This window comes from Anoplopoma fimbria, chromosome 11 (assembly GCF_027596085.1).
Source record: "Anoplopoma fimbria isolate UVic2021 breed Golden Eagle Sablefish chromosome 11, Afim_UVic_2022, whole genome shotgun sequence".
NCBI lineage: Eukaryota > Metazoa > Chordata > Actinopteri > Perciformes > Anoplopomatidae > Anoplopoma > Anoplopoma fimbria.
In genome coordinates this window covers 12,773,373-12,788,115 of record NC_072459.1, presented here as the reverse complement: position 1 = coordinate 12,788,115, position 14,743 = coordinate 12,773,373, and the positions used below count along the sequence as shown (strand labels likewise).

Below are 14,743 nucleotides of genomic sequence, written 5' to 3'. Positions count from 1 at the left end.
ATTCGACCTTGTACCTACGAGTCTTTCTTTTACTGTTCCGCCTTGTCTGCCCTCAAGTTCACCTGCACAGCAGCAACAGGCCAACAGAGTAGCTGCTGTACTTTATATTGTTTGGATAAAAAGATAGTAAACACTAAAGGGCACTGCTCACATACTGAGGAAGAGCATGAACAAGTGTGCAAAGTGCTTGTGTAACTTTCGGATATGGCTGTATGTTGGTTCTGTCAACAGGCAGAAATTGGAGGTCACCATGAGTTGTCTCATGTTAATTACAGCTGATATGTGTCCAGTGCTCTCATAGTCCCACTCGTCTGAGTTAATGTGCACTGAGTGGTAGTCTAATCTGTGCGTGTGTGTGTTTGCCTGAGATGTCTGCATGCCATCTTAACAGCCAATGTACTTCCTCTTCTATGCCGGCTGGCCTGCCTGAGTGTGTGTGATCCCTGCGTGGGTTGGGTTACACACACACACACAGTGAGCGTCCCTCAATGGGGTGGAAACCTGCTAAACAAGCTGCTTTAGAGCGAGCTTGTTTTGTTTCTTTATCTGTAGGGTGATCTCACTCACTGCTGATGTGGGAAAGGACAACAGGACCAGCCTGTTGAGGACGACAGAATTTGTCTGTTTAGGAGAACCGCAGCTTAAACTTCACACCCCAGAGAAGAGAGAGACTATGTATTTCCTTAATTTCTAGTTTTTTTCTCAGTTTTGCCAAAAACGGTGACAAAAGAGGAAGATGGTAAGGGAAGTTGTGTCTGCGGCACCAGATGTGAGCTTCTGCTGTTCATCAGAATTTTGACAAAGGGCTGTGTGCATTGAAGTGAAAAGCCATGTGTTATAATAATACACACTGTCCAGGAACTCAGTTGCATTAGTCCTTATTCCTAAGTAAAGCTGGTGGCACGCTTTGCCTCCTACTGCTTTACTTTTACCGACGTTCCCAAACACATGTTTGTACTCCCACATCTGAAAGAATAAACATGCTTATCCAACAACAATCTGTTATGTGACTCAATAAAGCTACCATCACACAGACCAAATAACAATTAATGAAAAACCAGAGGACTTTCTGGGTGTGGCTTAGAATCGTAAACAGTACCACAGGAAGAAGTGCTCATTCAGAACTAAGGCTGAATAGAGGGATAAAATGCACTGTTATATACTAAAAAATAAAGTGCTACAAGGTGCAATTTAAATACACATACATGTATTGATGTCATTCTTTATAAAAGTCATAGTTTGTTGTGTAACCAGGGAACCAGGTACAAAACACATCTGATGGTTTTAGAGGGCAAAAGTATTTAGAGTAAAGTACCAGAGAGCCCACTGGAGCAGAGAGCATGTTTTCTCACACTTTTACACCAACACCAGACTAAGAAAGTGTGCATTGACCCCTGGCATACAAAACTGCATCAAAAGTTTCCCTGTGTCCCACTGGTTTGCAACGTAAAGGCCGTATGCACGTCAAGTTGTCAAACCTGCAGCCACTTTGCACTATCAAGGCAGTGTTACGTCAAGTGCGTAAACTAGTTAAATAATAACGCTTAGTCCCGGAAGAGTGGCTTAGCTTCATGTTCCTCTGCTGGACAATCAAAAAACACAGTTTGAGCATGTTAGACCACGCGAGAGAGAAGCACTGTAGCATTGTGGATTCAATGAACCCTACCTGCCAACAAAATTCTCCAACACTGAGCTTTTCCCTGCGCTCTGTCCTCCGACCACAGCGATCTGAGGAAGGTCCAGATTGCAACTCTGGCCAATGGAGCTGAAGGCGTCCTGAAGCTTGTTGATCAGGGGAATCAGGTCTTCCATGCCCCGGTTCCCCATGGCTTCGTCGGCTCGTAGAGCTCCTGCAACACGACTCAAACCCGGGCGCAAACGGTAGCCGCGCTAACTAGCTGGGTGTCGTTAGCTTAGCAGGAAGGGGCTCTCGGGTTACTCTGAAGAGTTCCTCCGCTTCAAACAGCTCGGGATTTTTTTTTTTTTTTAACCTCTCCTTGAACACTTGAGCGGTTACTATGCAATTCACACTTATATCATGCCGTGCTCTTTTTTTAAGCGCTTTAACTAAACACCCAGTCAGTCGAAACGGACAGAAAAAAACTCGCAAAACAAAACTTCCTCTACACAAACACCATCCGGTCAGAGGAGTTGACATCCGATCGAACCCGGCGAGTTAAGCCCCGCCTCCTGTGTGTAAAACCATGTAGTCTATTGGCTAATGTAGCTGCCGCTCCATAAAGCCAGCGTTCTGATTGGTAGTTTAAAATGCGTGTTCTTTGCTCCTGACAAACTGCTCGTTGCTGATTGGTCCGCGCGGATATCAGTCGAAGCCGCTTCGCGTCACGTGTCCACTTCAACATGGCCGCCGCCACAGAGTGTGGAGCTCATGCAAACACTTCAGAAAACAACATGTCTCAGAAGAAAGCTTTGTCTGCTGCTTCTGCCCTCGCTCTGCGAGTCGTTGCTGAATGTCCCGTGACGAAAGCAAGAGTTTGTGATCTAACACTGCCACACTGTGACGTCAGCACGCCGGTGTTCATGCCTGTCGGTACTCAGGGGACAATGAAAGGGATCACTGTGGATCAGCTTGAGGGTCTTGGCTGTCAGATTTGTCTTGGAAACACATACCACCTGGGCATGAGACCGGTAGGAAACACTGCAATAGTAGCACTAGTGGCTATATGAATTCATGACAACTTTTCCTTTTCCAAATATGTTTTTATTTTATTTTATTTAAACTCCACTGCCTTCTGCAGGGGCCTGATTTGATCGAGAAAGCCAATGGTTTACATGGGTTCATGAACTGGAAGAGGAATCTCTTAACTGTGAGTGTAGTTTTCCTAAATCAATCAGTCGCATGTGATGAATACACATTGACAAAAGTACAAGAGGTAGTTGATGAGCTCTGTGTTTAAAAAAAATCTTGTGGTTCCCTTTCCTCTGCTTACAGGACAGCGGGGGGTTTCAGATGGTTTCTCTTGTTGAGCTCTCAGAGGTCACGGAGGAAGGCGTGAAGTTTAAGTCCCCCTATGATGGCAAAGAGATCCTCCTAACTCCTGAGAAGTCCATCAGCATACAGAACAGTCTGGGTCTGCAAGAAGCAAAATACTTTCAATCAGATTTGAAAAGCAAAGACTTAGACCTTCCTCTCAGTTTCCCATTAGCTAAACGACAGCCTCTTTCTGTTTTTCTTCCAGGGTCGGACATCATGATGCAGCTGGATGATGTGGTCAGCAGTACTGTGTCGGGACCTCGGGTGGAAGAGGCCATGCATCGATCTATTCGCTGGCTGGACCGCTGCATTACGGCCAATAAAAACACAGACAAACAGAACCTTTTTGCCATCATCCAGGGAGGGCTGGATGCAGAGCTGCGCAAGGCCTGTCTAGATGGTAAAAATAATTCCTTCTTTTACTTTTGATTACCTTCCTCTGTCCCTGTATACCTGGTATTGATTGAGAACGCTGGGAGATTGCATCATATTTGGATGGAGCCTAATAACACGTTGATATGCCTTGAAAATCCAGTTATTTCAAATTATTTGGAAAGTGGCCATACTAACTAGAATGTTAACGTCATGTTTCTCTTCATTCAATTCATCCATGAATGTTAATAAGTCTTTACATCCCGATCCGACGAAGAAGTAAGTGTGAATCAAACAGATGGCAGGCAGCTTGGACCTGAAAAGGAATCAAGATATTTACTATGTCAAACTTTAAAGTGCAAGATTTTGGCAAAGAAAAAGAAATGCCTCACTTGTCACACTTACATGTCAGGTCTAGTTAGAAACTCGCCACTTCTCAACAGTTTGACACGGATGATGAGGGCTCAAACTTGTGCTTTAGATTTCTTAACCTTTCTCTGCAGAAATGACTCAACGCGATGTTCCTGGTTTTGCCATCGGCGGCCTGAGTGGAGGAGAGGAGAAGAACGACTTCTGGCGGATGGTCACCCTGAGCACCGACCACCTGCCACGAGAAAAGCCTCGATACCTCATGGGTGTCGGGTACGTTTGCCTAATAAAGCAATGTGTTACATTAATCATTAACCAATCATATATCCATTGGATTTACATTGATAGCAACGATAACCAGAGTAAAATTCCTTGTATGTGTGCACATACTTGACCAACAAAGCTCATTCTGTGTGCTTAAAATATCTCATGAGGACTTTAAGGTTTTATAAATTGACAGTGTTTATGATCCCCATGATCTGCAGGTATGCTGTGGATTTGGTGGTGTGTGTTGCTCTGGGATGCGATATGTTCGACTGTGTGTTCCCCACCCGCACTGCAGTAAGACATCTTTACCTCACACACTAATGATACCTTTATAAAGTTTAATTAAGCAGTTTTTATCCCACATCAAAAACTGATTTCTGACATCATGTTTCTTTTTTTCGCAGAGGTTTGGCTCTGCCTTGGTTCCTTGGGGATCTCTCCAGGTAAAACAGAAGCAGTACGCCAAAGACTTCCAGCCCATAGACCCAGAATGTCAGTGTCCCACGTGCAAAAGGTAAGTCAAGAACATACTAAAGCTAAATCATTCTGTGAGCCTCGGGGTTTGGCTGACATGATAAGTCTTGTCTTTTTCTAACCACTTTTCTACGGGGAGGCTGTGGCGTAGTGGAGAGCAAGGTAGTTCTCCAATCAGAGGGTCGGTGGTTCGATACCCGGCTTCGGCACTTAAGCCCAAGTTGCTCCCGAAGGCTTGCCGTCGGTGTGGACTGGATGTTGCATGAATGTTAGTTAGAGTCTGATGGTGGCACCTTGCATGGTAGCCTGTCATCAGTGTGTGAATGGGTGAATGATATGTAATATACTACTGATTGTAAGTCGCTTTGGATAAAAGCGTCTGCTAAATGACTGTAATGTAATGTAATGTACATGAGGACAGATATTGAAGTTTATAAAGTGCACAAGAAGACCTTATTTTATTTGTTTGCCCAAAAGAGAATGACTTCTCTTTTGAAAAAAGGAGGGGTGTTTTGGCGAACCATTACTACCTCAACCAGAAAATTAGTTTTTAGTTCATGTTTCACGTATTTTCATGATCTAAATTCTCCGATCCCGACCAAAATCATTCACCAAATTTCTTCATCATGTTTTTCACTGTATAATTATCTAAACACCATAACACATAGTGAGAATAAAGTATAGAATATATAGGAATTACACTAAATATATACAAGATCTGTAAAAAGCTACAAACAGTTTATACATCACCAGACTAAAGCATCAGGTATAAGCCATCATAATGTTTTTCTTTCCAGCACCTAGTACTTATCTCCTGTATGTGCATGCTTTTGTGAATACTTTTCTGTAAAAATGATCATTCCCTCTTGTGTCGCAAATCATATCACAAATGCAATATCAGTCAAAATAATCACAATTATATATCTTTTTTCTAAATCATTCAGCCCTAAACAAAACACCACAATACTTTGATCACATCATTTTTCGGCAAATGTTGTCAGTGCGGCATATATATATTTTTTTTAAGTTTTGTGCCTCATGTATTTTGTATAATGATGTTAATAATAAGCCTGTCTTCTGTTTCAGACACAGTCGGGCTTACCTTCATGCTCTGTTTAAGAGTGACACTGCAGCCATGCATCACATCACCATCCACAACATCGCCTACCAGGTCAGTATTGGAAATGCCTCTTTACATTTAACATCACATCATAACTCAAGATTAAATCATGAATAAACAACATTTCTTTTTTTTTTTTTCATTCATTTCCTGTGTTAATCTGCAATCCTGCCACTGAGAGATATCAACCAGAGCCACAAAGTTTACATCATGTGTTTCAAGTCTTAATCGCTTTGTCAGAATTCTGACATGAGATGTTGAACTTTATGAATGTATGCAACATGGTTCGGATTATGTCCTTTAATCCTTAAGTAGTCTTTATACCTAAAAGTGGCACAAACTTCCTTTTGTGACAAATGTGTCCCATATATTCCTCTCTTGATTTCTTAAAAGTTTTTCTTTTATATTTTCACATTTAAGCCAGCTTTTAAATTGACTCTAGGGCTTTCCTTGTAGGTTGGCCGGTTGGGCTGACACTCTACCGTGAAATGTCACTACAAGTATTTAACATTTACATGTTACCCTCAAATGTTGCCATGGTAAATGGTCGCATGTAAACATTCATGCCGCAGGCCTGTGCACTCTAAAGTCACAGAAGATGAGACGGCTTCCCAATGGAGATCAATAATCACATTATTTTCCTTTCAATCATCAAACATTTCTCTTTGCAGCTCAACCTGATGCGCTCTGTGAGACAGAGCATTGTGGAAGGACGCTTTCCTGAGTTTATACGGACGTTCATGAAGAGAATGTTTCCCTCTCCTGACCAGTACCCCGGCTGGGCTGTGGACGCTCTGGCCTCCGTCAACGTTACATTGGAATAGAACTTGGAAGAAAACCGTTGTTCTCTCAATGGAGACATCCAACAGTGAACATTTTATATTTTTTAAATTACTTTTCTTTTAATGGGTGATTGTTTTTTACTCTTTGTTTATATTTGTATATAAATAACCAGTTTTGCTGGCGATGAAAGAAAATGGCTTTTGATCTGAAGGGAAAAAGCCTGATTGTCTTTTGCTTTACTCAGACTCTGCAAATTGTCCTCAGTTCACATTACGATGATGTGAGACCGAATGGGATTTAGATGAGGTTTTAAACACATGAACTATCTCCTCTGATATGCTCAGACACTTTTTGTTGTTACCATGGCTACAGAGCCAGGCCCACCCACTTGAAACGAAATATTTTGCCTTTCCGTCAACCTGGTCTTTCATTTTTTTTTTTTTGCCAAATGCACAAGATGAATGAATGTATATGCATTTTGGTGCTTTAACCGAGTGCCTCACACACCAGTAGTTGTCAGAAAACTGTTTGAACAGATAAATTAATCTAGCTCAATACAGGTTCTGTGCTTGTGTCATGGTGACCACCAGAGGGCAAAAAAGACAATACCAGAGCACAGGGGCTGTAAAACTGATTGATATGCTATGCAATTTTCCTAATAGAGTTAAAAGCAGTTCAGCTGTGTATAAGTAAAAACAACAAACAATAACAGTGAGATATGAGCTCAAATGTAGGAGGGCACAAAACATTCAATTCCAAATGATTAATTACCTTAAGTCAGCAAGCATTTAAATAGTATCAACTCTTTCTTATCCATTGTTGTTCCTTTTTTTTCCTCTTCTATTCAAGGGCAATAAGCATTTTGACCCTCTGAGTGAAGGTTTTGTTTGGAGCTTACAGAGGTGCTGGTTTATCATGGCTCGGTTGTGGGTGATTAATATTAATCACTTGGAGGTGATTTGAATAACACCTGTTGTCTGTGGCTTTGAGTCAACAGTCCTCTTAAGCACCACATTTGAATTTCATTACGGGCCTTTGTTATGACCACAGGCTCCATGAGATTAAACCTGTGACATGTAATGAGTGTCAGGTGATCTAATATCTCGCACAACACTGTGGTTAAAGAAATGATGCTGTTGGTGAATAATAAGAGTTGTTCCCAAGTGTTAACACCCTTAAAACACAAGTGTCTGTTCATTATTTATAATGTGAGATGACTTAAATATTCCTTTTATATTATAATAGCCCTCATTCAGAAGAACTTCTAGTTGTGTACATTATGCTTGTATTGTTTTCAAATATATTACTGCTTATTTTTCATGAGAATTTATGTTTTAGGATAGATAGAATATCGGCAGATTTAACTGTGTATTTATTTTGTATCTTACATAGCATAGAGAGTAACAGTGTTTAGTTGACAAGCATGCACTAAATACACTGTATTTATTTACATATACGTGCCTCCTTAAACTGACACAGAAAAAACAACTATGAACCATATTAATAAAAAAATTGCCTAACAAAATAAAAAAATGTATAGCTCTCAATGCAGAAATAATGTATAAACGTCACCGACGTTCAGATGCGCGCAGGTCTCCACAGAAGTATGGGCTTCACGTGAATATGTGTGACAGTTTATCATTCAGGATCACAGAGGGGAGAAGCTATTGTGTCATAATGCTACGGCGACGTTAACAGAGAACGCTTATTGTACAATTGTATAGGTTTTTTGGGGGAGGGGAGGGGAGTGTTGTTTTTGTAATTGTTGCTATTTTTGTGATTCCTGAAATGAAAAGTCGTCGACACAGAGCAGCAGTCTCCCCAGCGGCTGCTTTACACATTCGCTGCCAGTGCGTCCATGCGGAGCTCGGGCTGGGAGGATGCTGCTGCTGAGAGACAACCAGTTGCTCTCCAGCTGTCACCGTAAAAGTGGAGCCTCCCCCTCTGCGCACCGACGGATGAACATCCTCGACCTGTTGCCTCGGTGGCAAGAAAAGTAGAGCTGCGTTGTGAAGGGTGCCCCAAAAAAAAAAACCCAAAGAAGTTATTTGGTTTTTTTTACCCCCCTGTTTAGGATGGAGGTCGACAACGATGCCATGAGGTGTATCAATGCATTCGTTATTAATGTACATTTTGAATAGCAGAAGGAAGGGGAACGGAGTTGGGGTTTTTTTTTGGGGGGGGGGGTTCCACCATCTCCTCGGTGTGGAGGTGCGGTTTGCGGTGATATCTGTCTCTTATCTCTGGACTCTGAGGAAGAGGAGGACCATGGTCGAACTGGAGAAAGAGGTGCTACCGCTGCCTCCTCGGTACCGGTTCCGAGACCTGTTGCTCGGGGACTGGCAGACCGACGACAGGTAAGGATGCTTGAATCGTTTACGCACGGCGCACTGAATCCGTTGCGCATCTGTGCGCCATAAAAGCATCATATCATCTCAGCTATAAAGTGATCATTTTTTTGTTGTTGCAATTCGTCTCCAGTTGATTCGGTCCATGTGTTGGAGTATTCTACCGCCAGCTGGGCAGCGCTGTTATGGATGCAACAGGTTTACTCGTTCCCACCGTGTGCGCGGAAACGACTGTTGCTAATGCTACTAATTCTATATTATCCCTACAAAAGCAAATGCACTCCTCTAAAAGAGAAATACTCCAGTACAAACAACAGACTGAGTCAATCGGGAATATGTATTTCATTTACTTTCACGTCATGCAGGTGGTGTTTCTTACAAGTGCACATTTGAAACATAAAACCAGCTTTGATGGCATCTACCAGGATGTGAATGAGGAAATAGCAGGGCAGACCTACAGTATGTCACCCTATGTATGTTCTACTGTCATAATCCCTGAAATTTGCAGTGAACCATCTGCCACCTGGACAGGAGATCTCAAGTGGTTGCCCTTAAGTTATTAACCTTTGATTCTCCATTTGCAGGTCAGAATATTTGAAAATGCTATATGATATGCATTGCTTTCTTTGGCTCATTTCAATATGCTGTCTAATGGAAAACCTTCAACCTCAATTTCATGCTTGGCGCCTCTTGTCGCTAGGTGGAAATAGGCACCAAAACACTTGCTTGTGGACTTGAGTGGGTGTTTCGAATCAGATAATTGGGGCAAATTGCTATTGAAAAGATGGAGATGTTCCAACGGGGTTCAGCCATTGCCAGGCTTACCTACAGAAAAACTGCTGCATGCTTACTGTCAGTAATGATTATCATTTTAATGAATCGATGGAGCACTGTCCATTTTTTGCGACCAATTCTAACATTTCACTGAGTATCTGTATCCCTGACCTCTGAAATGTCATACTTTGCACAGCTGAAGCCTAAAAAGGCCTTCTCTCTCTCTATTTGTGCTCTTTTGTCTCTTTCTGTAATTTGTCAGCTTTTACCCAAGAACTAATGTTTCTGAACCTGCGTGCAGCGTGAACTCAGTTACCTGATAACATGGCTTCAGTGAAAGGGGAGTCGCTGCTTGTTACACAAAATTACTTTTTTATAGTCGAGGCTCCTCATCCTCTAAAGGACGCGAGAAAAAGCTAAAACCGTTTACAGCAATATGGATCATTTCAGAAACAAAATGTATTGTGACAGTGTGGTTGTGATTGGTGTGGTTGGCTTGTGTGTGTTGTAAGTGTTTTCAGGAAATCCTGTTGTAGATCACTTTAAGGGCTCTACAAGGCACTGCAGTTTAAATTTAACTTGTGTGGGCTGTGTATGCTACATTTATTTTTGTCAAATTGCAGAGCTATAATGTCCAGTGCACACGTGCTTTCTGTTTCATAAAGTAGGTAAGTCCTAATTATGAACCTTTGTACAGACTGTGTGTGTGTGTGTGTGTGTGTGTGTGTGTGTGTGTGTGTGTGTGTGTGTGTGTGTGTGTGTGTGTGCAAATCCGTGTGAGCATCCACTTTGTATTAACGACACTTGTGACAGAGCGAGAGAATGATTGACAGAGGATCAAGATGTTGATCCCAGTTCCCAGGGAGTATAAGCGGCTATAAAACGGTCTGATTAGAAGGAAAGCCAGAGCTGTTATTGATAGTGACAGGAATCTTAATTAGGGCTGAATCACACCGAGTTTGTCTGCTGTGGTCTATTAATCCAGGAGTTGCTTTAAGGGGCCAGACGGCCCCAATGGGCTCAGGTGCGCAGATTGCTCCGTACAGTATCAGCACTCACACACATCAAAATGTCAACATGTGTACGCATAACTTATCTCATTGACACATATGGTGGCACTCCGCTCTGGGAAAACATGCATTACTGAGCCTTATAATCCCTCTTATGTCCTCCTCTCCTCTCAGCTCGGTGTGTGTCAATGCATCTCCCCCTTTTAACATCCACCTCACCTGCACCATGTCCTCCCCCCACATCTTAGTTCTGATTGAAGTGCTTCCAATACCATACCATTTCCTCCTTTTTCAAGAGCTCTCCTGTAACTCAGTGGAATACATTTTGCTGAAGTCATTGAAAGCCTCTCAGGTGCTGCAATTTTCAGCGCAGACTTTAACAGATGGGAATTGATTTAATAATTTAATTCACACACTGGGATCTTCTGTCCCCCTGAGTGTTATTACCCATGCCTCCTTTTTCTACCTCTGCCAGTGTTGCTTTATTTTTAGTGGACCTGTGTGTGTGTGTGTGTGTGTGTGTGTGTGTGTGTGTGTGTGTGTGTGTGTGTGTGTGTGTGTGTGTGTGTGTGTGTGTGTGTGTGTGTGTGTGTGTGTGTGTGTGACTGTGTGACTGTGCCACCCTGGCCTTCAAGTTTATATTCATATATATTTTATAATTTAGTTTGAACTTCTCTGTGTGGCTTTAAACACACAAAAATGCAAACAGGTTTTGTCCTTGACGACCCAGCATTGGCTGCGTATCAATTGTGTCAAACTGGAACAACCATCAAGGAAATTTGCCTCAGATTCTCTGCTGAGAAACATCCTTTTCACTAAGACAGAATTTGAATCGTACTCTTTGGTCACAGTTTGGTCACAAATGGAAAATGATCCTCATCCGTGTAGTTCTCAATCCATATCCTTTAACCCTTAAACTAGGATGTGCCTGATAATTGATCAGTAAGTGAATGTGTCAAGAACAAAGAAGTAGGAACATTTTAGTGAGACCGTTGTTACTGCAACACCATTTACATTTTCTCGCAGAAAATCAGAGGCTTCTGATTTGAGGAAATGCCAGATGACTAAACCATGAAATCCAGATAATTTTGCAGGCTGATGATTAGATTTTCTGTTTCTGTTCTGTTTTTTTGCCTAAAATGAACACGATATACATACTATAAACACACACGTGACTCCCAGCACAGCTTGTATGCATAATTTGTTACAAGGAAAGGCCTCAGTGGGAGCTTTCCTCAGAGTCCAGGATTATCATAGAGATGACAGCCTTTTGTCATTAAAACAATGTCTTATTGGCTTTCGCCTCCACATCTTCTCTCACTCAATCTCTGTCTCAGTCTCTCCGCCATCCTTAATCCCCAAGTTACTCCCTTAGACTCCTTAATTCTTTCAGGCAGGCTTTACTCTAGTAATCCCAATGTAAAGCATGATCCATCAATACTGTCAATACCTATGCCCGTTTTACTATTTGTTTGACTATGCTTTCTACTCTGTTGTCTTTTAGAGCTCATGTAAGTTTCAGTGACGGCACAGCACGGCGGTTATAAATCTGATAGTTAACTCTGTCGAGGGTTTGTGGAATCATGGATGTATTATGCATCATGTCTGCAGGGCTGGCATAAAGGGAGGTTATTAACAAAGCTAATGACAGTTTCTATGATGAGAAGAGTCACTCTAACAAAAGGGGATTTTATCATATTTGTGGCTGGGTGAGAGAGAGGGTGATTATGGAGCATGCAGACCTCATAACCGCTGTGCACATGATTCTTCCGAACATAAACATCTTAATTGAAGTTAACTTTAAAAATCCATTTGCTAATGGAAATCCTTGCGGGTGGGGGCTCCGCATAGTCAATGGGGCTTGAGGCCTAGAGTGAGGATGTCAGTCTGAAAACAGCATCCGAATTAATACTGGCAGAAAGAGGAAAGGTTGCCAGTAGGCCTGACCATTAAACACAGGTCCGTCTTGAGAACAAATGAGAGGGCATGACGGGAGGATTGGAGGACTCCTATACAGTCTGAGCGTGATCCGTCTGCCGAGAACGTTGCGCACATGATGCTTGGTGAACATGAGCCGCCGCTCTCTGAGAGAGAAAGCTGTGTACAGTACAGTGCAGACGAGACATTAGCAGAATGCAGAGTGTCAGACACTTCACCTTGGTCGTACAATCAGAGCTCGTTCTTTGTTCTTTGTTCTTTGTACTCCAGCAGCCTCTGCATCCTGTGGCTATGTGTGGATAATCTAAAATATATTTGCAGTAAAAGATACGGACACATATTGTGTATATGTTTAACTTGATTCTTTTTCGTTGTTATTCCTGATTAGCAGTAGCCCGAGGCTGTAAGGAGAACAGTGTGGGGCGTGTGCCTGGTCGTTATCTGTGGTCCTTGTATTTTTTTTGATTTTTTTCTGAAACCACTGGCCTTTAATAAGCTAGATATTGACTTCCCCTAACCAGCATTTCAGTTAGACGAGCACTCTCGACACTTAAGGGCCTTCCTGCTGTGGATACTAACAGAGCCATGGGGCCAACACGCATGATTCTGAGCACTTCTGGGCTAAATTGCTGTTCAATGTTGCTGGAAGGCCTCGTGGCATCAGAGTAGGGGCAGGGAGCTGCTGTGCCACGCTGTTGTCGGGCATCACAAACACAGCTGTCGACTGATCACGGCTCCCCTATTCCCAAACAGTGTTAGCTTAATACACCACAGGACTTTTCAAATCCAAGCAGCCCCAGAGACACCAGAGACGGGCAATAGAGACGATTCCTCTCATGTTTCTCGCCCAGGTCACCGTCGAAGCGTTGGTTTGAAGGACGACGTTGAAACGGATTGATATCTCACGGTGATTTGATCAAATGTTAAGCGTCTTCGCTCAACCGAGGCTAATGTAATCTGAAGGGATAGAATGTCATTGGATGGCTTATAACAGAGTTGTGCATCACTTTAAGGCCATATTATGTTTCATGAAAGAGGGATGATTGCTGCTTTTTCTTTTTTCCAGTGAGCAAATCTTGGACCCAAGTAGGGCCTTTCTGTGAATTCAACACTGAAGCATTGGTTGCGTTTTGTTCATCCTTCAGCTCCACAAAGAAACAACTAATATATAGTGAATGATCATAACAGGAAAGGATGAGGCTAGGCTTGTTTACATCAGGGAGCAGGGGGAAGAATGTCTGGAGCACTTCCACTGATGATGTATGGAGAGTTTGAATGGGCTCTGAGTAGAGGCTACAGTGCACGCTTACTTAGTGTCAATACACTGTGGGATACATTACACATTTATTGTGAATGATGGCAGTTGTTTTCTTTGCCATGGCTAGAGGGGTAGAGGAAGTGATTGTTGGAGCCTATAGACATATGAACGTAGTAGAATAAACAATAGATTAATCCGTCACAGCACAGACTGGTTGATTTTCTCCCTCAGTTATAATAAAAGACAGGGAGAGAAAGAGACTCTTTAAAGGTCTCAGTCATCATTAAGTTATTATAAAAGATCCTACTTGTCTCATTCGAGTGTTAAAATCAATTCCGTGGCAGCAATGAGTGCTATTAAAGAAATCTGACATTCTTTTCATTTGGCTCCTCAGTCGTCATGAACTCATGCGTTGTCAGTGTTAAAAATGTTCCTTTTACCAAACGAAAAGGAAACCTTTTTTTGTTGTGTGGGATGTGAATGCATATTCTTGTTTTTCATTTATTTTCCTCCTTTAATCTTCTCCACCTGCCATCAGGACAGTCTGCTGTGTGTGATGGTTGTGTATCTGGGTCAGGGACAAGCTGTCCTGTAAACCATTGCTTGGATGCAGCAGAGTACACCTTGCTTCTCTTTAGCTGTTAGAGCAGTCGTGTTGTGGCGTCGTGCAATTTATTGGCCTCTTGTCGTCCCATGGCATTTCTCCTGAACATCATTTGGAGTCTGTGTTATTGTGTTTATTAATTTGTGTCTTTGTCTCCTATTTCTACTCTTTGCTGCTTTGGCAGTGCCCTCTTTTCTCAAAGAATCCCCTATCAACCCATTTATTCTCAAGCAAGGCCCTTAAATTGGAGCATATTTTTTGGCTCAACATGGTGACCGCTGAGATGACAGCTCGCAACTAGTGGTGCTAACAGCCTTAACAGTGCATACAACATCACCAGATCTGACAGAGCTAACAATGTTAACCTGAGGGGGAACCGGGGAATGGGCGCTATGCTTCGATTCCGAATACGTCGTCATGACCTGTGACAG

General features: G+C 42.4%; 3 protein-coding genes across 3 annotated transcripts in view; 2 read left to right on the top strand and 1 right to left on the bottom strand.

The window, feature by feature from the left end:
- dnm2a (dynamin 2a) overlaps positions 1-2,176 on the bottom strand; it is a 28,485-nt gene extending 26,309 nt beyond the window's left edge. Inside the window, 1 exon segment of the mRNA XM_054607978.1 lies at positions 1,667-2,176. Coding sequence (XP_054463953.1) covers positions 1,667-1,827 — 161 coding nt within the window. The 5' untranslated portion in view covers positions 1,828-2,176.
- A 143-nt stretch (positions 2,177-2,319) lies between these two features.
- qtrt1 (queuine tRNA-ribosyltransferase 1) lies at positions 2,320-7,895 on the top strand. Its single transcript, XM_054607998.1, has 9 exons — positions 2,320-2,649; positions 2,760-2,828; positions 2,954-3,092; positions 3,201-3,395; positions 3,871-4,009; positions 4,222-4,297; positions 4,408-4,517; positions 5,564-5,648; positions 6,269-7,895. Exons 1-9 carry the CDS (start codon positions 2,362-2,364, stop codon positions 6,419-6,421), a joined length of 1,254 nt encoding a protein of 417 aa, XP_054463973.1. The 5' UTR covers positions 2,320-2,361; the 3' UTR covers positions 6,422-7,895.
- Positions 7,896-8,648: 753 nt separating this feature from the next.
- The window catches only part of LOC129098896 (potassium channel subfamily T member 2-like), a 33,410-nt gene continuing 27,315 nt past the window's right edge, over positions 8,649-14,743 (top strand). The window contains 1 exon segment of the mRNA XM_054608024.1: positions 8,649-8,737. Coding sequence (XP_054463999.1) covers positions 8,649-8,737 — 89 coding nt within the window.

What these genes read in the sequence shown, in the direction of transcription:
- qtrt1 (XM_054607998.1), top strand. Translation starts at nt 2,362, where the DNA reads ATGGCCGCCGCCACAGAGTGTGGAGCTCATGCAAACACTTCAGAAAAC. An exon ending in TGTTCCCCACCCGCACTGCA is followed by an intron (nt 4,298 to 4,407) that starts GTAAGACATCTT and finishes TTTTTTTCGCAG; the next exon opens with AGGTTTGGCTCTGCCTTGGT. An exon ending in CAGTGTCCCACGTGCAAAAG is followed by an intron (nt 4,518 to 5,563) that starts GTAAGTCAAGAA and finishes CTTCTGTTTCAG; the next exon opens with ACACAGTCGGGCTTACCTTC.